This window comes from Eurytemora carolleeae, unplaced genomic scaffold, assembly GCF_000591075.1.
Source record: "Eurytemora carolleeae unplaced genomic scaffold, Eaff_2.0 scaffold393, whole genome shotgun sequence".
In the NCBI taxonomy this organism is placed as follows: Eukaryota; Metazoa; Arthropoda; class Copepoda; order Calanoida; family Temoridae; genus Eurytemora; species Eurytemora carolleeae.
In genome coordinates, this window is record NW_019397023.1 from 27,097 (window position 1) to 52,951 (window position 25,855).

The 25,855-nt window shown below is 31.6% G+C and overlaps 1 protein-coding gene across 1 annotated transcript in view; it reads left to right on the forward strand.

Moving 5' to 3' along the window:
* Nucleotides 1-323: 323 nt before the first annotated feature.
* The window catches only part of LOC111711208 (lachesin), a 26,140-nt gene continuing 608 nt past the window's right edge, over nt 324-25,855 (forward strand). The window contains exons 1-8 of the mRNA XM_023485496.1: nt 324-409; nt 4,135-4,283; nt 4,987-5,091; nt 7,995-8,054; nt 8,741-8,789; nt 17,330-17,396; nt 17,624-17,674; nt 24,851-25,032. Coding sequence (XP_023341264.1) covers nt 361-409; nt 4,135-4,283; nt 4,987-5,091; nt 7,995-8,054; nt 8,741-8,789; nt 17,330-17,396; nt 17,624-17,674; nt 24,851-25,032 — 712 coding nt within the window. The 5' untranslated portion in view covers nt 324-360. The remainder of the gene's footprint in view (nt 410-4,134; nt 4,284-4,986; nt 5,092-7,994; nt 8,055-8,740; nt 8,790-17,329; nt 17,397-17,623; nt 17,675-24,850; nt 25,033-25,855) is intronic.

Consider the following 25,855-nt stretch of genomic DNA (forward strand, 5'->3'; position numbering starts at 1 on the left):
TTAATACCTTGAAGTAATTCTTAAATTAAGAATTATTTACTTCAACGAAAACGGGTGTTGATTCCAGGGATCGTATTTACTTCAACGAAACCGGGTGTTGATTCCAGAGATCGTATTTACTTCAACGAAACCAGGTGTTGATTCCAGAGATCGTATTTACTTCAACGAAACCGGGTGTTGATTCCAGGGATCGTATTTACTTCAACGAAACCGGGTATTGATTCCAGGGATCGTATTGATGTAAAAAATTCCAATCTCAAGGGGAAAAGGAAGATGGACGGTTTTGTAAACAATTCTTGTTTTTATACAATTTCATAAATGTTTCAGGACTGAGAAGAATAATAAACGGACATCTGTAAAATGGAACCAAGACCCTTTCCTATTATTATCTGTCTTCTACTAACCCTAGGTAGGATTCATCTGTACTTTTAACTCTAGGTAGGATTCATCTGTACTCTTAACCCTAGGTAGGATTCATCTGTACTCTTAACACTAGGTAGGATTCATCTGTACTCTTAACACTAGGTAGGATTCATCTGTACGCTTAACTTATAGGTAGGATTCATCTGTACTCTTAACACTAGGTAGGATTCATCTGTACTCTTAACCCTAGGTATGGATTCATCTGTACTCTGAACTTTAGGTAGGATTCATTTGCAGTGACTCTGTACTCTTAACACTTGGTAGGATTCATATGTTCTCTTAACCCTAAGAGGGATTCATCTGTACTCTTAACCGTATGTATTTCATCTGTACTCTTAACACTAGGTAGGATTCATCTGTACTCTTAACCCTAGATAGAATAAATACGGATAAAAGGTATAATATCATGTTTATTTTTAACATTAATACATAATACTAATAGTCCTAAAGATTAGATGAATTCACTAGGAAAACACTAATCTCAGCTTGCCAAAACACACAAAATAAATGATCCTTAGTCACCATAAACACAGAACATTAGAAAAAATAAAAGAACTAGATATTTATCACATTATTAGCATATTTGTAATAGACATTAGTAGACATTTATGTCATATTTACATAAAACTATTTCCTAATGGATTGTTAAAGCTTTTGACCAATGTTTCTGCAAAACTCAATATTCTTAGTTTTCTATCTGTAAATTGAAAATTTGTATTGTGGATTATCAGTAAAATTTACTTGCAAATCTATGCAGCAGAGACAGAAAAGTAAATTGACAGAAATTTTTTCTATTCAAGACTGAATAACGACGATATTTTTCTCATAGTTGCTCGTGTGTAAAGGTTTAAAAAAAGGATTAAAATCTAAATTCAAAACTAGACCGATTCTTATAAGTCTGAATTTTCTTAAAATAGGCGCAAATTGAAAATATATTTTCAAATGCAAAACTAATTTTACAGATTACACAAAAACCGCGATGACATTTTCTTGAAAAACCCCGTTTTCATTTTTCTCCACACCAGGGTATATATATTTGATCCCCGTTTTCCAGACTGATGAATGCTCCCTTTAATGCAGAAAGTCTGGAATAATATTTTTAGACTAGAGTCGGAGCAGGAAATATAAGAGTATATGTAGAGAGGAGGAGAATAATATGATGGCAAGGTGTAATAGATATCTGGGATATCTGGGGAATTTCATTGTATTTTCCTGTGACTGACGAAGACTGCTTAGAAACAGGTTTAGCCCTCTCCCTGTTGGGCTAACTTTGTAAAATATAGGTATAAAGAATTGCTTTTTTGACTAGAAAGGATTGTCAGATCATATAGATATATCTATGTATATACTATGGTTGTTTACACCATACATATTGATGTATTTCTTCTAGAATATTCTTTAGTAAACCCACTCTACCATTTATATATACATTTACATATATTTATAATGGTGTTCAGACGCAATGAAAAGGAATATAATATATAGAAAATATATAGATATACATCATATTTTTCCCAATGGACTGAACAAGGTTTTAAGATAGATGGATTCTCTTTAGTTATCTCAACATTTAAGGTATCAAGAATATTAAATTGAGAAAAAACTGCGACAACAGAAAAACCTAAATCATCTTTATATTATCTAGGTTTGGCTAGTTGTTCCTGGTAAATAGATAAACCTTTATTTTATCTAGGTTTATCTAGTGGTTCCTGGTATCTAGATAAACCTTTATATTATCTAGGTTTATCTAGTGGTTCCTGGTAAATAGATAAACCTTTATTTTATCTAGGTTTATCTAGTGGTTCCTGGTAAATAGATAAACCTTTATTTTATCTAGGTTTATCTAGTGGTTCCTGGTATCTAGATAAACCTTTATATTATCTAGGTTTATCTAGTGGTTCCTAGTAAATAGATAAACCTTTATTTTATCTAGGTTTATCTAGTAGCTCTGTTATCTTTCTTAACTTTTATATTATCTAGGTTTATCTAGGGGTTCCTGGTTTCTAGATAAACCTTTATATTATCTAGGTTTATCTAGTGGTTTCTGGTAAATAGATAAACCTTTACTTTATCTAGGTTTATCTAGTGACTCTTGGTTTCTAGATAAACCTTTATATCATCTAGGTTTATCTAGTGGTTCCTGGTAAATAGATAAACCTTTATATTATCCAGGTTTATCATAGTAGCTCCGGGTATCTAGATAAACCTTTATATTATCTAGGTCTATCTAGTGGTTCTTGGTAAATAGATAAACCTTTATATTATCCAGGTTTATCTAGTAGCTCCGGGTATCTAGATAAACCTTTATATCATCTAGGTTTATCTAGTGGTTCCTGGTTTCTAGATAAACCTTTATATTATCTAGGTTTATCTAGTGGTTCCTGGTAAATAGACAAACCTTTATTTTATCTAGGTTTATCTAGTGACTCCTGGTTTCTAAATAAACCTTTATATCATCTAGGTTTATCTAGTGGTTCCTGGTATCTAGATAAACCTTTATGTCATCTAGGTTTATCTAGTGGTTCCTGGTAAATAGATAAGTCTTTATTTTATCTAGGTTTATCTAGTGACTCCTGGTTTCTAGATAAACCTTTATATCATCTAGGTTTATCTAGTGGTTCCTGGTAAATAGATAAGTCTTTATTTTATCTAGGTTTATCTAGTGACTCCTGGTTTCTAGATAAACCTTTATATCATCTAGGTTTATCTAGTGGTTCCTAGTAAATAGATAAACCTTTATATTATCTAGGTTTATCTAGTGGTTCCTAGTAAATAGATAAACCTTTATATTATCTAGGTTTATCTAGCGGTTCCTGGTTTCTAGATAAACCTTTATATCATCTAGGTTTATCTAGTGGTTCCTGGTTTCTAGATAAACCTTTATATCATCTAGGTTTATCTAGTGGTTTCTGGTAAATAGATAAACCTTTATATTATCTAGGTTTATCTAGTGGTTCCTAGTAAATAGATAAACCTTTATATTATCTAGGTTTATCTAGTGGTTTCTGGTATCTAGATAAACCTTTATATTATCTAGGTTTATCTAGCGGTTCCTGGTATGTAGATAAATTTTTTATATTATCTAGGTTTATCTTGTGGTTCCTGTTATCTAGATAAACCTCTATATTATCTAGCTAGGTTTATCTAGTGGTTCTGTTACCTAGATAAACCTTTATATTATCTATGTTTATCTAGTGATTCCTGTTAGCTAGATAAACCTTTATAATATCTAGGTTTATCTAGTAGTTTCTGGTATCTAGATAAACCTTTATATAATCCAGGTTTATCTAGTGGTTCCTGTTATATAGATAAACCTTTCTGTAATCCAGGTTTATCTAGTAGTTTCTGGTATCAAGATAAAACCTTTATTTTATCTAGGTTTATCTTGTGGTTCCTGTTATCTAGATAAACCTTTATTTCATCTAGTAGCTCTAGTATCTATCGTAACCTTTATATTATCTAGGTTTATCAAGTGGCTCCTGCAGTATCTAGATAAACCCTTATATTATTTAGGTTTATCTAAAACTTGATATTATCTAGGTTTTCTAGTAGCTCTAGTATCTATCGTAACCTTTATATTATCTAGGTTTATCAAGTGGCTCCTGCAGTATCTAGATAAACCCTTATATTATTTAGGTTTATCTAAAACTTGATATTATCTAGGTTTAGCTAGGGACTCCTGGTATCTATCTAAACCTTTATTTTATCAAGGTTCGGCTGGTGGTTCCTGGTACCAAGATAAGCTGGAAGGAACCAATGAACCCTCCTTTAAGATTACTGGTTCTATCCTTAATGTTACTGCAGTAGAAGGACGGAGAGCATCTTTAATTTGCTCAGTTTCAATGCTTCAAGATAGACAGGTAGACAAATGCTGGGTGTCCCAAAAATTGGAATTCGCCCTTTTCTCCATTAATAGAAAAGAACATAACATTAGCTTTTCTAAAACAAAATACAATCTACAAACCTTCATTGTTTATTTAAAAAGTGACGAGAGAAATTTAATAATCAGAAATAAGACATGTAGACACAGAAAGGTTTAATACATAGACAATAACAGGTTGACCCCCCTATATAAATAGGTAGACAGGTTTACCCATTGATAAATTCAGATAGACAAGTTGACCCTCCTAATTGTTCAGGTAGACAGATTGACCCTCCTAAATGTTTAGGTAGACAGGTTGACCCTCCTAAATGTTCAGGAGACAGGTTGACCCTCCTAATTGTTAAGGTAGACAGATTGACCCTCCTAAATGTTCAGGTAGACAGGTTGAACCCTCCTTAATGTTCAGGTAGACAGGTTGAACCCTCCTTAATGTTCAGGTAGACACGTTGACCCTCCTTAATGTTTAGGTAGACAGGTTGAACCCTACTGAATGTTTAGGAAGACAGGTTGACCCTCTAAATGTGTTCAAGAAAACAGGTTGAACCCACCTAAATGTTTAAGTAGACAGGTTGACCCTCCTTAATATTCAGGTTGACAGGTTGACCCTCCTGAATGTTCAGGTAGACAAGTTGACCCTCATAAATGTTCAGGTAGACAGGTTGACCCTCCTAAATGTTCAGGTTAGCTGGATCAGAAAGGAGAAGCATCCAGTTATCCTCTCAAGCGGAACTATTGCATTTACGTCGGACAACAGAGTATCAGTTTCTAACCATCCTGCTACTCAGGAAACTTTTGGTTCATTCAATTATATACAAGGGCTCACAAAAACATAAATTCTATAGACCTAAACAATCTGGAAAAATTCAATACAGATAATTTTTATTGCATAGGTTTGAGCAAAGAAAATGGTTTTGAAAAATCTTTTTGACGTCTGATATTTCATTTTGGTCTATTTATCTAGATTTTTGAAAACCCTGCATATTTCTTAATGCGTTATTTTAAACTGTATTGTATATTGCAGAGAAAAAAGCATATTATATTAAAAAATATTTTTTTTTTCGCGACAAGAATTTATTTTGAACACCAGCAAGAAAATATGCTGGATTTGCGAAATTTCAGCTTGAAAAATGTAGAAATCGACGCCATTGTTTTTTCTGACAAAAAAGTTCAAAAGGGTTCGAAATAAAAGTCACTATAAATAGTATACGTCTATTATTGTTTAATGGTTACAAAGTGTCCAAATATACTCTAATTATGACAGTGATGCAAACTTTTTACCTAATGGCACCCCCTCCTCTGTCACCCCTAGATTGAAACCTTTACAGTCAAAGTTTATTTTCAAAACAACTTTATAAAAGTGTGTTTAGTTTGTTGTTAAGGACTATGAACACTTGTTTTCCGAAACCACAATAAATAATTTAATAATATTTCTCGCAAAAACCGGGTTTATCAGTCATAAATTATAGGTGAAGTGTCACACACTTACAATTATTAAAATTCTTTCCAGAAGGTTTGGAGAAAGTATAAAAACGGTTTAAATGACCGTTTATATCATCTTTGCTTCATAATATCTTAAATGAATGGAGTCTTTGTCACAAACTCAAACTTTCTAATCCCTATATCTTTGCAACCTGATGGTGTAAAACTTTGTTAGTTCAAACGTAGATTGTTTGATCTATCAATATTCATCAAAGGTCTACGACATTGGGTTGAAAATCTATAAGGTTTTGAAAATTACAGTTTGTGGCCAGGGGCGGATCAAACCAATATCCCAGGAGGGGGCCCACATTTGCGCGGGAAAGCGCGTGAAACAAATTTGGCCCCCCCCTAAAAATTTAATAAAAAGCAGTAAATTCCAATTTCTTAGTTGTTAAAAAATAAAGGTTCACAAATCACAAAAACATTTCAAATACATAATTAAAATATTTACAACTATGCATGTGCGGATGTATCATGTGAGGCAGGCGCGCAACTAGGAGGGGGAAAATGAGAGCAATGCCTTATTAAGGGGGGAAAGCGCCCCCAACCCCCCCAATTAAGAAGGTTTGCCCCCCGAAGTCCGTAACAGATGGTTCATATAAAGTTTCCAAATAAGCGAATTTTCTCGATCTCCCAAACAATTATTTTGCCAACTTAAAAAAAAACTTCACCCAACTTGAAAAAAATATGACACCAAAGTAATTTTTTAGGGAAATTTTTATACCCCTAACTCTTAAAGGAAAGTGAAATTCCACTTTAACATTTTTCAATTCTCTACTCAAAGCTCAGATTCTTTTTTTGTCCCCCAATCTTGTTTAAAAAGAAATGCCACTTCATATATTTTAAAAATGCCCCGAAATAAAAATATTTCCCCCCAAATAAAGAAATTTAAGATTTCCCAATGCAAAAATTGGCCCAAACTAGAAAAATGCCCTGAAAATAGAGGTTTAAGATTTCCCAATGAAAAAATTGGCCCAAACTAGAAAAATGCCCTGAAAATAGAGGTTTAAGATTTCCCAATGAAAAAATTGCCCCAAACTAGAAAAATGCCCTGAAAATAAAGGTTTAAGATTTTCCCCACACTTTACACTTTACTGAAAAGAAAGCCCGCAAATAAAAATATTCAATTTTATTTTCGTTGTATCTTTTATCACTTGTTGTTTTTATTTCATATAATAAATTTCCTTAGGGGGAGGGCCGGCCCCCCCCCCCATCTGCAGGAGCTCAGGGGGGTGGGCCCGTGGGCCCAGGCCCTTACTTAAATCCGCCCCTGTGTGTGGCAAATACTCAATTCCTTTTCAATAATATTTACCAATCGGTAGATTCGGATTAAATCATACCATGAATTTATTTCTGTTTGAGCAAATAGATTAAATTTTGATACAATTATTGTTGTAATTCATTGTATTGTAATAATTTAGTTAAACCAGCAGAACTATAGAATATTGCTGTAAAGTAGGGGCAGGGAGATTCAATAAACATCAAATTCTGATTAAAATTTCAATACGGGTTCCAAATAATAAATGATTTTCCTTGAAGAATTATTGCAGGGTTTATGTAAAAAAAATCCACTTCAAGATTCCCTTTCAATCTTTAAAAAAACACCGATATTTTTATCTATTAAAATAGACACATTTAAGACATTTTACACATTACACATATTTACTTCTAAATTCATAATCCAAGACGGACATTAAAGGTTTATTTTCTTGTCAATGAATTCAACTTTTTTTTCCAACTGCTTTTCGAAATGTAATTTAGGAGTTTCTAATTTTTGCAAATGTATAGGATTTATTTCTGGAACCTGATAAATGTTTGAAGGAAATCTCCTATGGTTTTACTAAGTTTTATAATTTCGAAGATAAATCTCCTATGGTTTAATTAGTTTGGCGATTTCGAAGAAAATCTCCTATGATTTTATAAATTTTATGATTTCGAAGGAAATCTCCTATGGTTTTATAAGTTTCATGATTTCGAAGGAGATCTCCCATGTTTTTATAGAATTCATGATTTCGAAGGAAATCTCCTATGGTTTTATAGAATTCATGATTTCGAAGGAAATCTCCTATGGTTTTATAAGTTTCATGATTTCGAAGGAAATCTCCTATGGTTTTATAAGTTTCATGATTTTGAATATTATTTCGTTAGTCAAAATGACCAATGGAGTAAATCAATTTTTAATCCGTTTTTGAACCAAATATCTTATCAGGACTGGGAACTGAGTATAGATAGAGCTAGAACTAGTGATAGTGGTCCTTATGAGTGTCAGGTATACAATCTATATACAGGGTTTACCACAAAGGATGATACTTTATAACTGACGATCTGAAAAGCTTTTTATTTTGGTCATTTATTTCTTTGTTTATTAATGCTTTTTGATAATTTTTTCATTAACTTTAAATGCTTAAGAATAATTTTAAAAATGGTGTATAATCATTAGCTTCTTAGTTGTTGGTCTAGGAATGCTTAATTATAGCAATTAGTCTGGGTGTCTTTTTACTTGGAATGATCTAGACAAAAATTACACAAAAATTCAAACTGAAGATGAAGAACATAATGAAACTAAGAAACAGTCAATTATTCAGTTAAACATATCTTTATAATAAAACAAGACATTCGTTTAGACCGTTTGGGCTGAAATTTTTTGTGGACACTCATGAGTGGCCGGGGGGTGTTATGGGATAAAAAAATTCGAAAAATTTTTTTCTTCTTTTTTAACATTTTTTTAAACACTTTTTTATGACATTTTTTCAAATTTTTTTTTCAAATTTATTTCTTCCACAGGCAACGCCGGGCCCTTCAGCTAGTATATTATATATATTGCGCAGTAGTCTTTAAAAAATTACTAAAAAAATCGAAGAATTTCCTCATACTATATTATAATTTTTTTTGTTCATATGAATGGAAACCTCATCTTCTGTTCAATCCATGATTGTTTACCCCCTCTGTATTAAGGTCAACACGGATCCTAAACTGAATCTGGGATACAATCTGCGTGTCGTACGTGAGTAGTTTTCAAATATTTAAAACTATATTTCTACATCATTGGATTTTTGAAAAAAAAATTTCGACAATTTTAAATATCTTACTGGATTTTGCGACAATATTGGATATTTTTAGGAATTTTTGACAATATTGAATATTTTAAAGGATTTTTCGACAATATTAGATAATTTAAAGAATACATTGACATTATTGAACATTTTAAAGGATTTTTTGACAATATTAGATATTTTAAAGGATTTTTTTAACATTAGTGCATTTCAATTTTGACAATAATGAAAATTGTACAATATTGTTTTTTAGAATATATTTCGAAGATTTTTGGTGTCTTAAAATATAAATCGAATTAATAACGAATAAACTCAGACCATGCCTTGCAGTATGATTTAAAAATGGTTGCAGTGCGTCTTTAAGTTGGATTGGTTTGGTTAGCTCCGTGTATAAAGTGAACCTGCCAAACTTAATCTGCCAATTCTTTTACCATCAAACTGTCAATTGTATAATCTTCAAGAAAACAGAAATGATGGCTTCACTGCTTTCTTTCATCAAACATAAAATATAAAAAAGACTGGAAAGAAATATTAAAAATCGTCATTAATTAATCGGCAGATAATCTAATTATTCATAGTTCTTCATCTTAAATCTCCATTGTTTTTAAACAATCCCTGATTTTGTTCTTGTTTCTCTGTACAGGGTTATCCACAAAGGATGAGACTATAACGATGTGCTAAAACTCTATGACATTACTAGGTTAAATTCTGCCTTGAATATCTTTTAATGACTTTTATTATGATTGTAGGAAATCACTTCTCACCCCACTCTAAAAGTCGCATGATTCGAGCCGGTACAACATGTACTGTGTAAGCATTCAGTCGTACTGTCCAGTCTGGACTACCAGGGTGAAGTCTAACCAGCACGTTTTATGTAACAAATGTAGCCTGGCAAAATTAAAGTGCTGTTTGTATGTATCTCAAAAGTTAAAACATGGGGTATAGTCATGAAACCGGGGTTCATGCTTGGGGTGAAGAATTTTGTAAACATCCACATTTTCTGTTTTGTTTTAGATGAAAATCTTCATAAATATACACAACCCGCCGAAGGAAACTTGGGAGTTTCTTTTAATTTGCCGTCAAAGAAAATCTTTTACCAACTAGCTCTGTACATACTACATGTACACAGTACAGTGTATTGAGTGCAGCGTACATTGTACATTTTCGCGATAAAGCAATCATTTCTTTTTCATGTTAAGTTCGGTAATACATATATCTTATTTCTTTTATCTATCTATTCATAATCCTCATCCTAAGAATCAGCATAAAAACATAAATGTAACAAGTTCTTTTCCATCAGTCCAATCCATTCCAATATACACTTAATGTAAACATTCTATTTGCATTAATATGTATGAACTACATATATATGTGCATATTGAGTGCTTATCTTGTCTCATCAGATTTCGATGAATAAACTATATTTAAAGAATGTGTTTAGGAAAATCATTTATTAATAGTATAGGGAAAACATTACTTTTTCTTAAACACATAACTTAACATACAAAACAAATCAGAGGCAGTCTTTAAAAAAAAAAATCGTATATCTTTAAACCCTATGTCATAGACCTTAGATAATTCAAACTATGACTTCTGTTAAATCAAATAATCTAAATTTGAAATATCAACGGTTTCCATCATCTGGTTGTACAGATATAGGTATTAGATAATTGCGATTTGTGACAAAGACTCAATTCCTTTACATTCAAAAGATAATATAAAACTAATCATATAAAATTACATCTTAACATGTATATTGAGATATCTAGAAATTTTCTTATGCATTGTAAACAGCATGGTTTCAAATACTGGGTTTCAAAACGATACCCTGTCTTAAGTTTCGGGCGTGGGAGCTTATTTGTTTCTAGGTTAGAGTAGGGTTACAGTGTACAAAATTTAGCTTTTATAAGGCGCATAAAACATTCGTGTCCACTTTCATCAAAGGATTTGATTTATAAGATGTTATTTTAAAGTAGTAGAGTCTTTGCTACAAATTTAAATGTTCTAATCCTTATATCTTTGCAATCTGATGGTGTAAACCTTTGATATTTTAAACTTAGATTAATTTGATCTACCAGTATTCATATTTGCAAAGATATAGGAATTAGAAAATCAGACTATGTGGCAAATACTCGATTCCTTTCCCAGAAATTCATGGTAAAGGAATTGACTCTTTGCCACAAACTCTGATTTTCTAATCCCAATATCTTTGGAACCCAATGGAACCTTTGATATTTCAAACTTATATTTTTTGATCTAACAAAAGTCATAGTTTGAAATTTCAAAGGTTTACGACGTTGGAATCCAAAGATATAGGGATTAGAAAATCAGAGTTTGTGGCAAAGAGTCAATTCCTTTAATAAAGATCTGAGGGCAAAACTTTTGTATCTTAACCCTTCAGTCCAACTTTAGACGTTTTGATAACTCCCCGATATAAGGAGTTAAGCCTGAATTCGGAAGTTTGTGCACCGATTATAAAGTTTTGAAATAATAATATTTAACAGATTAAAAATCAGAACTATAGAGGAGCAACAAGTTAGTTCGGTTAGTTTGCTGTGTACTATTTAATAAACATTTTAACTCAATCCATAAGAAAAGTAAAAAATCATGATATAATATAACAAGAAAACCATGCTGTTTCATGGTTAACTAATAACTATGAGCCAAAAAAAATGTATGGCATGATATTTAGCTAAAATTTTTATCTTATTAACAACCTTGAACCCCTCCCCCNCCCCCCCCGCCTGCCTCAACACTAGAAGTGAATGATTTGTTTATGTTGTTTTCTTAGACTCCGCAATTTCTATAAAGATTCCTTTCAGCTCTTTCACTATTTATCTATCTATCTAACATTTTCTTTCCTTGCTTAAAATTATTGCAACCAAAAGCAAGTGTTTTATTTTTAAAGTTGTAATTTTATACCCTCATTTCGAATTTAATTCTTTTTGACTATTTCGTTGCAATAATTAAATACGTCCAATATCGGACCATATTTGATCTTACCATTTTCTCCATTGCCATTTCCTCTATTGCTCTTTAATTTATTACCATTTTCTTCATTGCTAATTATTTTGTGCCATTTACTCAAATATTGCCATTTTCTATTCATTGACTTTTTGCTCTATTGCTCTTTCACTTATTAAGTTTTCTTCATGCTAATTAATTTTTGCCATTTACTCTAATATTGACCCTTTCTCCATTGCTATTTCCTCTATAGTTCTTTCACATATAATCGTTTTTTTCATTGCTAATTCTTTTTTGCCATTTACTCTATTTACCCTGAACTAGCCGGGGCGTTCAGTCTCTTCTATTTAGATTCAATTGTGTTTTGTCCATAATCCAACAATCTTTAAACTTAGGGATTTGTTTTTTTAAACAAAAGAATTTTACCGACAAAAAATTATAAAATGGAAAACTGAAAAATTTATGTTTAATAAGTAAAATAGTGATCGAAAGTCACAGTCTTGCAGGGATAGGGACCGAACTGTTAAATTCACGTATATTGCCTTTTCCTTCACTGCCATTTCCTTTATCATAATTTATCCTAATAACTGTCATTTCCTTTATCATAATTTTGTCCTTTTAACTGCCATTTCCTTTATCATAATTTTGTCCTATTAACTGCCATTTCCTTTTATCATTTTTTTAAAATCTAGATATTTATTTACGTATCATTATAGTTTACAAGATTGTTAATATGGATTTAACACAAAACTTTCTTACGATATTTTCATGTACATACAATTATAAATCGATAAGGTCAAAATTTAATTTTAACAGATAAATCTATTTTCGTTTTTTCATGTCTGGATTGCTGGTAAATTTATATTCAAGTATTGGTAAAGCAGCAGTTCGAGAGAAAAACCTACATTATATATATTAAAGGATAGCATACTTTTATGAAATCTGACTGGGAGATACTACAAACACAGTGTGTGTTATCTCTTATTGGAAAATGCTACAATTAACAGTGTGCATGCTTTCACATAAACATACACGGGAGCGAGTTTCCATTTTTACATTAAAGAAAATTATTGTGAGCTTCATAACGAGGAACATTGACCGTTCCTTGTTAATATTGAGGCTACATTTTAAGCGAACATATATTAATTCGTTAATATTGAGGCTACATTTTAAGCGAACATATATTAATTCGTTAATATTGAGGCTACATTTTAAGCGAACATATATTAATTCGTTAATATTGAGGCTACATTTTAAGCGAACATATATTAATTCGTTAATATTGAGGCTTCATAAGCAAGATGAAAGAAGGAACACAATAATTAAGAAGTATACGAGGGAACATAATAATTAAGAAATGTACTAAATGCGAACATTGCTGGTTCGTCTTTAATAATATTGAGGCTTCATTAGCAAGATGTCCGAAGGAACGTAATAATTAAGAAATATACTAAATACGAACATTGATGGTTCATCGTTAGTATCTTTTAAGCCAAAAAGCAATTATGTTAGCTCTTTAGTATTGAGGCAGCATATTTTATGAAAGGTAATAACTAGGACCATTGAGGTTCCGAGATAACGTTTCATCTATAAAAACAAGGATGGTCGACAGAAAGAGAGAGAGACAAACTCTTCATCTTGTGTCATCTTGGTTTCTCGGCGTTGCATTTTGTCGCCGTTTTCTGCTAGTTCCGGAGGCGTTTCAGTTCCTTTTATCATAATTTTGGCCTATTAACTGCCATTTCCTTTATCATAATTTTGTCCTATTAACTGTCATTTCCTTTATCATAATTTTGTCCTATTAGCTGTCATTTCCTTTATCATAATGTTGTCCTATTAACTGCCATTTCCTTTATCATAACTTTGTCCTCTTAACTGCCATTTCCTTTATCATAAGTTTGTCCTATTAACTGCCATTTCCTTTATCATAATTTTGTCCTATTGACTGCCATTTCCTTTATCATAATTTTGTCGTATTAAATGCCATTTCCTTTATCATAATTTTGTCCTGTTAACTGTCATTTCCTTTATCATAATTTTGGCCTATTAACTGCCATTTTCTCATTTAAAATTTACCAACAAAGAGAATAGAATATATATTAGAGGGGAATTTACTAGAAAAAAGTGCAAAACGGCCATTTTGTTATTCTGTTTCCATACTGCAGGTGTACTTCACATATTTATGCTATATAACCTTTTGGGCCCTGGAATATCATTTTAGAAAATCTAAAATTAATGTTAAAAGAAAACTAAATTATGAAATAGGCTGGTTTCATAATTGACCAATGATCATTTCACATAAACATTATGCCTTTCACTTTACAAACGATGATTTTCCGTTATAACTATAAATCAAATAATGTTATTTATTCACCTAATTCATTATAAAGTTTATTTAACAGTTTAAAAAATTCGAAATTGAAATGAATAGTCTAGGGAACATACTGTATTAATTAAATCTACTGCATATAATTTGTGAAAATTTACATGATTTGTACACTTTGAACTCCCTTTCAGGCTGAAAGGGACTGAAAAAAATCATACTGAGAGATTCTCTAAATTCCCCTCTGATATATATTCTATTTTTACCAACCAAGGGGGATGACAGTTCTCTACCTATGTGCTCAGTTAGCTGTACTGTACACCTCCAACTGTTTACTAATATTGATATACAATAGGTTAGGCCAGAATCAGCTTATAATAAACAAATATGCAGTACGCTCTCGGTATAGTTGATGACCTACACAATTAGTAAAGGATTACTGTATATCATCACTCTATACACTATAACCTCGTTGTTACCAACGCATAGGCTCTGTACCTGATTGGTCACGATATTTTCAACTAAGGTGGTTAAAGCAGCTAGAACACATTGGTAGATAGAGACTGCACTACCAAGAGGTGCATCAATTAGTATTACCGGGTCGACTTTAAAGTGTTGCAACGCCTTGGAGTTTTCTCCCCACATTATCTCAATTATAACTTCTTGAAGCCCTATATAGGCGTGCATGAACATTTATATCAATTTTAGCATGAGAACTTGCAACCTTCGCAGAGGTTAGGGGCTTCAGGGTCTGAAAATTGCAGCTAGGCCGTTGGGTTTGGTTACATACAATTTAGCAAGTAATGCATTTAGTCATAGAGAAAAATGACATGATAAAGAAAATACCGATAGAGAAAATTGTAATAATTTTTACTATAAATAAGATCAAAATATTGAAAATTTAAATAAAAAAGGATTCAGGTGGATTTTTTACCAACGCAGAAAAGTGTATAGGGTTCAAGATATGAGACAGCGTCTATGAAAGAATATGCATGATAAATTATGAAAATGGAGTAAATTTTGTAAAATCATATTCTATGTAAATATGGGAAAATATTGGTGGACAAAATATGAAATATTATCCTATCTTTTCAACTTTCTCAACCCTAGAGCCCACACTGAGTCGCAGGTGGGACTAAACTAATATAAAACTAAAATGATCTAGATTTAAAGATTTTCTTGAATACTCATTCATACCACTGCAAACTTTTATAAACAGTTTAAACTTTAAATAGAAATCGAAAAGGTTTAAAAGAAATTCATATAAAAAATTGAAACAATAACGCGTCGTGTAACGGTTCATAGGATTAAGTGCATGAATTTTTAATTTTACAAATGAATGTAAATAGCGTAATTAAAATACATAATTAAAATATTCTTTATTTGTTTAATAATTACAAATTTTTTAAATTTAATTCTAAAGTCATACTTTTTTAATTATAAGCAATATAAAATATAAACAATTTGTCATTTAAACATAAATTGTCAAAGTTTTAACCAGAGATTTTACAGAAATATCTTTAAAACAACCATTTCTCTTTCAAACAACCATTTCTCTTTAAAAATGCAACCTTTTCAAGGGACTGTTTAGGAAAAATGAAAGGGGGTACAATCTCAGGCGTTAAACGATGCATTTCATTGTTACGTGATACAGGCGGAAATCACGTGACCAGTATACTGCTCTGCCATTTGCTGAAGTTCTGGTGTCGTAATAAGGACTATAAAGACTATATGTAATAATATTATCAATTTCATTAAAAATGCAAAATAAAAATAAAAATTATAATAGGAGCAAACCTGAGATTCTCAGGCTCCTGTGGAATTGGAAGATTGGTTACGTATTTGTTGAATATGATCTGTTTTATGCTACACCTTTATACAAAATTGCATATATATGAATTTTCGTATACATTTGACACAGTTTTATATAAATTTCTCGAGACAGGAACATCAGATAGATGTCAATGTATCGTCAACGCCTGAGATTCTCAGGTTTCATTCTATACCCCTTTCATATTTCCTTTACAGTCCCTTTAAACACATTCTAATTTTCAAACCAGGGCAAAAATCTAGTCCCTGGCTTTGATACTGGGTGTTCCAATAAACATGGGAATTAAGTGACTAATTCTAGATCGTCTTTGCAAAGAATTAGCATTGTAATACCTGATTTGAAAACCATAATCTATTTAAGTCTGCTAGAGTTTATTTTATAAAAACGGTGAATGGCTCCAATAATGTGACTATAATCACTCTACAAGATGAACAATGAGGACAAACATGTTTACTGTCATTTTCATGTTATACACCCGTATGCAGTCAAAACATAAACAAACAAATTGTAAACATTGCAGGCATAAACCCTACGGATTACAGCTTTCCAAGTATGTATCACTAACTAAATCAAAGAATTATTTAAAAAGACGATATCGAAATTGTCACTTAACTCCCATGTTTTTTGGTACACCCTGTATTAATTCAGGAAAGTTGTGCTTGAAAGAATTTGCAATAAATACTGAAGTCACGGCTACTGTGTTTTCTGTGATATCCTGTAAATGACAATTCAAAACTTCACTAAGTTTATTCCAATACAGCACAGACATAATTTGCCCTTGTAAGTTCCGTGTGAAATTTCTTAAACTGGAGGGTCAATGCCATAATTTATATCTCAGCTCCAGCTGTGATTTAAAGATGACAATCTCTATATTTTTATGGTTCAGCTGCTGCAGCTGTGATTCAAGGGTGACAAGCTGTTTATATCTTTATATTTTAGCTGCTGCAGTTTGATTTAGGGATAACAAGCTGTCAATATCTTTATATTTCAGATGCTGGAGTTGTGATTTAAAAATGCCAAGCTGTCAATATCTTTATGCTTCAGCTGCTGCAGTTGTGATTTAAGGATAATAAGCTGTCTATTTCTTTATGTTTCAGCTGCTGCAGTTGTGATTTAAGAATGACAAGCTGTCTATATCTTTATATTACAGTTGCTCCAGTTGTGATTCAAGAAGAACAAGCTCTAAAGATATCTTTCTATTTCAGTTGCTGCAGCTGTGATTCAAGGAGAACAAGAGCTATTAAATATCTTTAAATTTCAGCTGCTGCAGCTGTGATTCATGGAGAACAAGAGCTATTAAATATATTTATATTTCAGCTGCTGCAGCTGTGATTCAAGGAGAACAAGAGATATTAATTATCTTTATATTTCAGCTGCTGCAGCTGTGATTCAAGGAGAACAAGCTGTTTATGTTAAACCTGGAAGTAGTATCAGTCTCAGGGATAAAATATTATCACAAAGCTGTGATCTTTTACCCCCCCCCCCCCGTTTTCGTCATTAGAGTAGTCTTTGACTCTCCCCCCCCATTTCCCCAGCCATTCTTACAAATTTCGTGATACCAGCCACAAGCCTGCAGAAAATTCTATTCTTTTTTTTATTTGTTGAGTCTATAATAAAGTATTAGATATGCTGGTGCAGGATTTAGATTAATATTAATTATTGTAAAGTTGCACCATCAGCTTGTATTCTGTTCCACCAGCTAGTATTCACTGGTTCAGGTAATAATATAATACCAATATAGCTAGAAATATAGGTAATAATATAATACCAATATAGCTAGAAGTATAGGTAGTAATACAATACCAATATAGCTAGACTTATAGGTAATAATATTAAACCAATATAGCTAGCAGTACCGGTAATAATACATTACAATATAGCTAGAAGTATAGGTAATAATATAATACCAATATAGCTAGAAGTATAGGTAATAATACAATACCAATATAGCTAGAAGTATAGGTAATAATTCAATACCAATATAGCTAGAAGTATAGGTAATAATACAATACCAATATAGCTAGAAGTATAGGTAATAATACAATACCAATATAGCTAGTAGTATAGGTAATAATACAATACCAATATAGCTAGAAGTATAGGTAATAATACAATACAATATAGCTAGAAGTAAAGGTATTAATACTATACCTTCTTGATTGATTCTTGATCAGATTGTGCATATGAATAAAAAAGTTTATAGATTAATATTAAACTTTTGTTATTAGAAATTCAGTGATAAAGTTTGAATTTAAGACGGCACTTTGTTGAGCTTAGATCTCAGATTGAATACAATATAATTATTTTACCTCGCTGCAGGTAGAGTGGCTTTAAACATGATTGTCAGAAAGGCAGAATTATACTGATTATCAATGGGAACGGAAATATTTAATGTTTGTCGGGGTGTTATAGTCTGTAAATAGTGTTTTCTATATTCTGTGTTTCCAGTGCTATTCGTTCTATATTCTGAGTTTCCAGTGCTCTACGTTCTATAGTCTGAGTTTACAGTGCTATTCGTTCTATATTCTGAGTTTTAAGTGCTATTCGTTCTATATTCTAAGTTTCCAGTGCTATTCGTTCTATATTCTAAGTTTCCAGTGGTCTGCGTTCTATATTCTGAGTTTCCAGTGCTCTACGTCCTATATTCTGACTTTACAGTGCTCTATGTTCTATATTCTGAGTTTCTAGAGCTATTGGTTTTATATTCTGAGTTTCTAGAGCTATTGGTTTTATATTGTGAGTTTCCAGTGCTATTCATTCTATATTCTGAGTTTACAGTGCTCTACGTTCTATATTCTGTGTTTACAGTGCTATTCATTCTATATTCTGTGTTTCCAGTAATCTACGTTCTATATTCTGAGTTTCTAGAGTTATTCGTTCTATATTCTGTGTTTCCAGTGCTATTCATTCTATATTCTGAGTTTCCAGTAATCTACGTTCTATATTCTGAGTTTCTAGAGTTATTCGTTCCATATTCTGAGTTTCCAGTGCTCTACATTCTATATTCTGAGTTTCTAGAGCTGTTCGTTCTATACTCTGAGTTTACAGTGCACTACTTTAAAGCAGCAATCTCTGTTTTTTTGTTTATTGTTTGTCCGATCACAATTTATGAACCCCTGGACCGATTTTCCTCAAATTTTGATAGGATAGGAGAACTTTGTTTTGAGGTTCTAAGTGAAATGGGTGGACTTAATTTAATTCAAGTTCGGATAAACGGCGGGAGTAACTATGAGTACCCTGGACAACTCTGGGTTTCCTAGCTTGTATTCTATATTTCTCATCTCCTACTTCTACTCAATTAGCTAATGTTAGTGAAGAGTATTTGTATAAAGTAGTGACTACTCTGCTTGTAAAAGGTAGACAAACAAATTGGGAAAGATTATACTGGAAGAAAATGGAGGAAAGACAATTCTTCAAATATTTTTTTGTAAAATATTTATATTTATGTAAGGACTACCCACAACAAATGAGACTTCAAAACGACTATACGAATATACTTTATTTTCATATATTTATTCAAAACTAGAAATTCAAGGCGCTTCGCGCCCTTCTTTCTAGGCTTTTAGGGCGCTTCGCGCCCATCTTCTATTTTAATTGTGAACATGTTCTTTTTGTTTACATTTCAAAACAAAGAAGAAAAAAAATTTGCGGATTTAAAAAAAAAATTCGCGGATTTTCAAAAATTTAATTTTTTTTACAAAATTCAAAAACTTTAAAACACAAATTTTTAAAATTTCAATCATTCATAAACCTTTCCTGGGGTCCCTAGATGTCCCACAAAAAATTTGGGCCCGATCGGTTCAGCCGTTTTGACGTTTATTGGATACAAACAAACAGACAGACAGACAGACAGACAGACAAGCCAAATTTATATATAGATTACATTTCAACAGTTTACGTAAGGGTATCTGTATGTAAAGCAAATTTACATAGATATTTATGGGGCTTGAATATTTCTTTCGTGACTTATCATAAAATTGTATTATGATTCTAATGTTACTTGTGCATAATTGTTGATTTGTAAACAAGGAAAATCTAGGATTTTTACAGTTTTATGAACAAAAAGGTAAATACTTGTTTGCTTTTCATATTTTTATATCTTCTCTGGCATTCTAGGAATTTTTTTTGTGGAACCAATTTTTGAAATTTGTTTTCTTATTGAACCATTTCTTGAAATTTGTTTTCTTATTGAACCAGTTTTTGAAGTTTGTTTTCTTATTGAGCCATTGCTTGAACTTTGTTTTCTTGTTGAATCAGTTCTTGAACTTATTTTTCTTGTTATATCAGTTCTTGAAATTTGTTTTCTTGTTGAACCAGTTCTTGAACTTTGTTTTCTTGTTGAACCATTTATTGAACTTAGTTCTTGAACTTATTTTTCTTGTTATATCAGTTCTTGAAATTTGTTTTCTTGTTGAACCAGTTCTTGAACTTTGTTTTCTTGTTGAACCATTTATTGAACTTTGTTCTCTTATTGAGCCATTGCTTGAACTTTGTTTTCTTGTTGAACCATTTCTTGAACTTTTTTTTCTTGTTAAACCAGTTCTTGAAATTTGTTTTCTTGTTGAACCAGTTCTTGAACTTTGTTTTCTTATTTCCTCTTTTGTACATCTTTCTTGAAATGTGTCTTCTATTTAACATCTCCCTCTACATATGAATTCTTTTGATCACATTTCTTAAAATGTGCATTTTTTAAACATATTCCCTGAAATTTTGTCTTCTTCTGAACACTTTCCCTACAATATGTTTCCTTTTGAACACGTTCCTTGAAATGTGCCTTTTTTAACATATTCCTTAAAAATTGTCTTTTTTTGAACATCTTCCCTTCAATATGTCTTTTTTTGAACATCTTCTCTTCAATATGTCTTCTTTTGAACATCTTCCCTTCAATATGTCTTCTTTTGAACATCTTCCCTTCAATATGTCTTCTTTTGAACATCTTCCCTTCAATATGTCTTCTTTTGAACATCTTCCCTTCAATATGTCTTCTTTTGAACATCTTCCCTTCAATATGTCTTCTTTTGAACATCTTCCCTTCAATATGTCTTCTTTTGAACATCTTCCCTTCAATATGTCTTCTTTTGAACATCTTCCCTTCAATATGTCTTCTTTTGAATATCTTCTCTTCAATATGTCTTCTTTTGAACATCTTCCCTTCAATATGTCTTCTTTTGATCATCTTCCCTTCAATATGTCTTCTTTTGAACATCTTCCCTACAATATGTCTTCTTTTGAAGATCTATTCTTGAAAATATTCGAATCTTTCTTCAAGTTTGTTTAGTTGCTTGGAACTCACTCTTGTCTTAACTTCTTTAAAGGAATTGAGTCCTTGCCACAAATTCAGTTTTTGTAAAACCTATATCTTTGCAACCTTATGATGTAAACCTTCGATATTTCAAACCCACATTATTTGATCTAATTGCATTCATAGTTTGAAATATAAAAGGTCTACGACATTGGGTTGCAACGATATTGAAATTAGAAAATCCGAGTTTGTGGCAAAAACTCAATTCCTTTACTCTTTAGAGATTTATCTTCTTTATTCAGTTTATTTCTCTGTGCATAATTGTTTTGATGATGATTGAGCAGTTACTGAATATAAATATCATTTAAACAAAATAAAACAGGCTGGACCAACATAGTTCAAGCCAACTACATACTTGGCTCCCACTCATTCTAAATATTTTTTAATGTTTAAAAATCTTTTTTTTTTAAATAAGCCCGGAAACTATTCTCTGGGTTAAAAAAATAATGATCTAGTGGAAGCATTTACCCGGAGAATATACTCCTTGAATCTTACCCCCCAGCCTTGATATGATTAGTAACTAAAAATTCCTAATGCGTAAAAGAAATATGTATTATAATCTTCGAAAACCTTTTTTCTGGGTCAGTATGATACAGTATGACACTTCTGGGTAAAGGATGACTTTTACTTTATTTACTTTCAGGGGCGCGGCAAAATATAATTTTATAGTTAATAATTAAAATTAAACAAAGTTTTTTCTCTCTTTTTTTACGCTTTAGATGGTTTAAACTAATGCCAATATTCCTTACATCGCCTCTTGATTATTCCTCCCATGTCCACTTTTATCTTCTTTTTCACACTCAATTAATTTTTCTTTTTTTATCTCACCTCGCCTTTTCTTCTACAAAAAAAATCATAACATTAACGCGAGACAATTTATCAGAAAAAGGGAATAGACCTTTTTGTTGGCAAAAAATACTTTTTTCATAAGACTTTGTAAATATCTGGAACTCCTTTTTCTGAAGTAAATATAATCTTGTAAATGTATATAAATGATGTGGCAAATAAACTAAACAAATGTTTAGCTCGAGCGGAGCAGAAATTCAAGTATAAGACTAAATCCGTTTTTATCAGATTTTCTTTTTTTTGTGGGGGGCGGGGTGTGTGAGACGAGACTAAAAATGTAACTTCTTTACGCTCGAGTCTTTCTTACGCCCAGTTCTCTGTTTGGGTCTAAACCTTCCCTTTTCAAATCACAATGGCTTCTGATTGATTAAACAAATAATAAATATTTTAAACTTAAACATCTATTTTTGAAGGCCCAAGCCACAGACTAACACAGATTGTTCATATGCTCTACCTAGATTGTCTAGTGTCCCAACACACCATGATACAGTTCCTTGAAAGCTTTTTTGACTGCAATATATCGGCCACTTGTTGTATATAATACCCATTTACAACGTATTCCAATTTTTAACTCGAAACATAAAATTTTTGAATTTAGTCTATTTTTAAAGATTTTGTGTTTCGAATCAAAAGGATCCTTAAATATCCCTGAATACAGATATCTGCTGATTGGTCGTGTACAGTACTTGTAATTATACACAATAGAACCCATGGTGTGGAAAATATCGTATACTTATCTCTGTTAATCTCTTATCTCTGGACCAATCCTTCAAGCAGAGTGGGTTTACATAAAACCGAGTCAAACTGGGAAATAGCAGGGCTTTCATCGGGTTTATGTTTTTAATATTTCAGTTCAGATCAAAAAACTTTCCCTTCTACCGTTCTCACTCCAATAGTACTTACTTCCTGAGTTAGTTTCCTCTTGAAGTATATGCAAGGTTATAATGCAAGGAAAGTTAATTTCAGTTGTGTATACTCTGCGTACATATTGAAACCAGTTTTCTCTGGGCGGAATTTGTAAACAAGAATAGATGCATCAGTGTTCGTTTAGTATCCGAGGGGTTAAACGCATTAAATTTTGAAAATTTTGATAATTCACATAATAGTTTCATATGACCAGAATATTTCATTGATTTTTTATTTGAAAGATGGATTCCATGTCAGGCTGTGACATCCGTCCTGTGTTACATTGCAGTACAAAAGATGCGTACACCACTGAAATAACTTTCCTTGCATTATAACCTTGAATATATGAAAGTATTAATATAAAAGTTTTGCGAAGATGGTTCCTGAGTAAAAACCTTTTCACGGACTCTCACTCACATTATCATATCAATTTACCAATATATGAGGGATAGATAGATAGATAGATAGATAGATAGATAGATAGATATATAGATAGATAGATAGATAGATAGATAGATAGATAGATAGATATTGACTAAGCTATTTTCATGATTTTATCTATATAAATGGAAATCTAGCATATATTGGCGTAAAAGTGTAAAAATGTAGAAACCCCCAGAAATGTTTGTTTACAAAATGTGTACTGCAGTTTCTGGGTGAAATGTAAACAATGATTGTCATTGAGCTCTATCCCTCACATTAAATTTTATTAAATTTTTTTACAAAAAAAGACTTACGCAGTTATTTAATCTAAAATTGAGTGCCAAAATTTTGATAGATTTTTGAGTATAAACATTTGTAAGGAAGTATTTTTGGTAGAAAAAAAATAATTATTTTTATGATATTTTTATCCCCAAAAACTTGAAGACAATTAAGTGATTGTGGTCTGATCAAACACTTTGTGGTTGGACAATATATATAACTCAGTCACACAGATAGTTTATCACGATATTTTTCTTTTAGGAGATTTGGTTTTAGGGTTTTATAGAATATCTGAAAAGTTTTTTTCATGTATCATGTGCTTTACAAAAATGTTATGTTTATTAGAACAAGATTTTTTTAATACATTTCATCCATGTAACAAGATCTTTTAAAAATACATTTCATCCATGTAACAAGATCTTTTTTTAATACATTTCATCTATGTAACAAGATCTTTTTTAAATACATTTCATGCATGTAACAATATCTTTTTAAAATACATTTCATCCATGTAACAAGATCTTTTTTAAAAAACATTTCATCCATGTAACAAGATCTTTTTTAAAAAACATTTCATCCATGTAACAAGATCTTTTTTAAATACATTTCATCTATGTAACAAGATCTTTTTTAAATCAAGTACAGAGTTACCCATACAACAAATGAATTTAGTGGGAATTTTATGTTGTCGTTTTTTGGTCCAGATGGCATTTTTTGAGAACACAAAAATCGTTGCCGCTTATTTTCAGACACATACGGTAGAAACCAGAAAACCTTGGAAGAGGAAAACGACATTAAAACACTAATTATGTGTATTATGTTGTATAAGTAACTTTTAAAATAAATTATTTAATTTTTAAGTTGGCCTTTTTACATAGCACAATTTTTGTGTCTATACTGTTCATTATAGGACTATTTTTAAAGTCATAACTTGAGTCTAAATGTTGTCTTCATATTTCAGAGTTTTCTGATTCTTCTTGAATACGTCTTGTGAACTTGAAAAGTTCAAAAGACGTATTTATATTTCTAAGATATAGTTCTAAACAGTTTTTAAAAAATACTTTAATGTCATTTCTCCATGTTTTCTGGAACACCCTGTATTGAATGAATGTTATAATGAATGTTATATTTATTCCAGAGATGGCCGGCTTCTAAACCTGGGATCCCCACGCGGAGGGGTCAGCCTAGAGAACGAGAAAACACCGCAGTACACGCGCAGTACACTTCTTGTAACACGAGCTGTACCCGACGATAGCGGCAACTATACATGTACTCCAACCAGCGGACATCCAGCATCTGTTACAGTTCATGTTCTAGATGGTGAGTACTTAAAAGTACATAAAGAGATTGTTGACGCACTTCCAAATGACACTCTATTTGTAGAGTGGCGTTTCAGATTCACAACGGTACCCTTCACACCTTTGACTGAACAAGAATGACGGAGTTTTATTCGGAGAAACCCTTCTAACTTTGTTTGCAAGGTGTTAAAATATATTATCACTAACTTTCCGTTAAAAACAGCAAATCAATATTTTCAATCGAATTTTCTAGAACTGCGGTAAACCTAAAATATTGCTGATTTATTGGAAACGTATGTGAAATTAGCTGCGGAGAGTTTATATATTCTACAAAGGAATTGAGTCTTTGCCACAAATCCCAATTTTCTAATACCTATATCTCTTTAATATTTCAAACTTTGATTATTTGATCCATCAGAATTCATAGTTTGAAATATCTAGGGTCTACAACATTGGACTGTAGAGATATAGGGATTAAGAAAGCAGAGTTTCGGGCAATGACTTTCCTTCAATTTCCAGTTTTTGCACAACTTTTAGAGATAAAAACACGGATGTCGCTGTCATCTTTTATCAGAAAAAAGTTTAAAGGTACTGTTGCGAATCGGAAATACCACTCTAAAAATAGAAGTTCATCTGAAGCTATGTTTACTCTCACAATAACTACATTTTAATAAAAACCTTTTACACTGAAAATTGAAGAAAGCGAGGTGAAATAAATCCGTGAGTTTTTAATGTAAACTTGTAAAACCATCAGACCAAGAACTTTTAGAGCTCAGGATTCTTTTCTTGGAGATATATTGATGTACAGTGTACAGTATATCTAGATAGGGGGGGGGGGGGCCCTA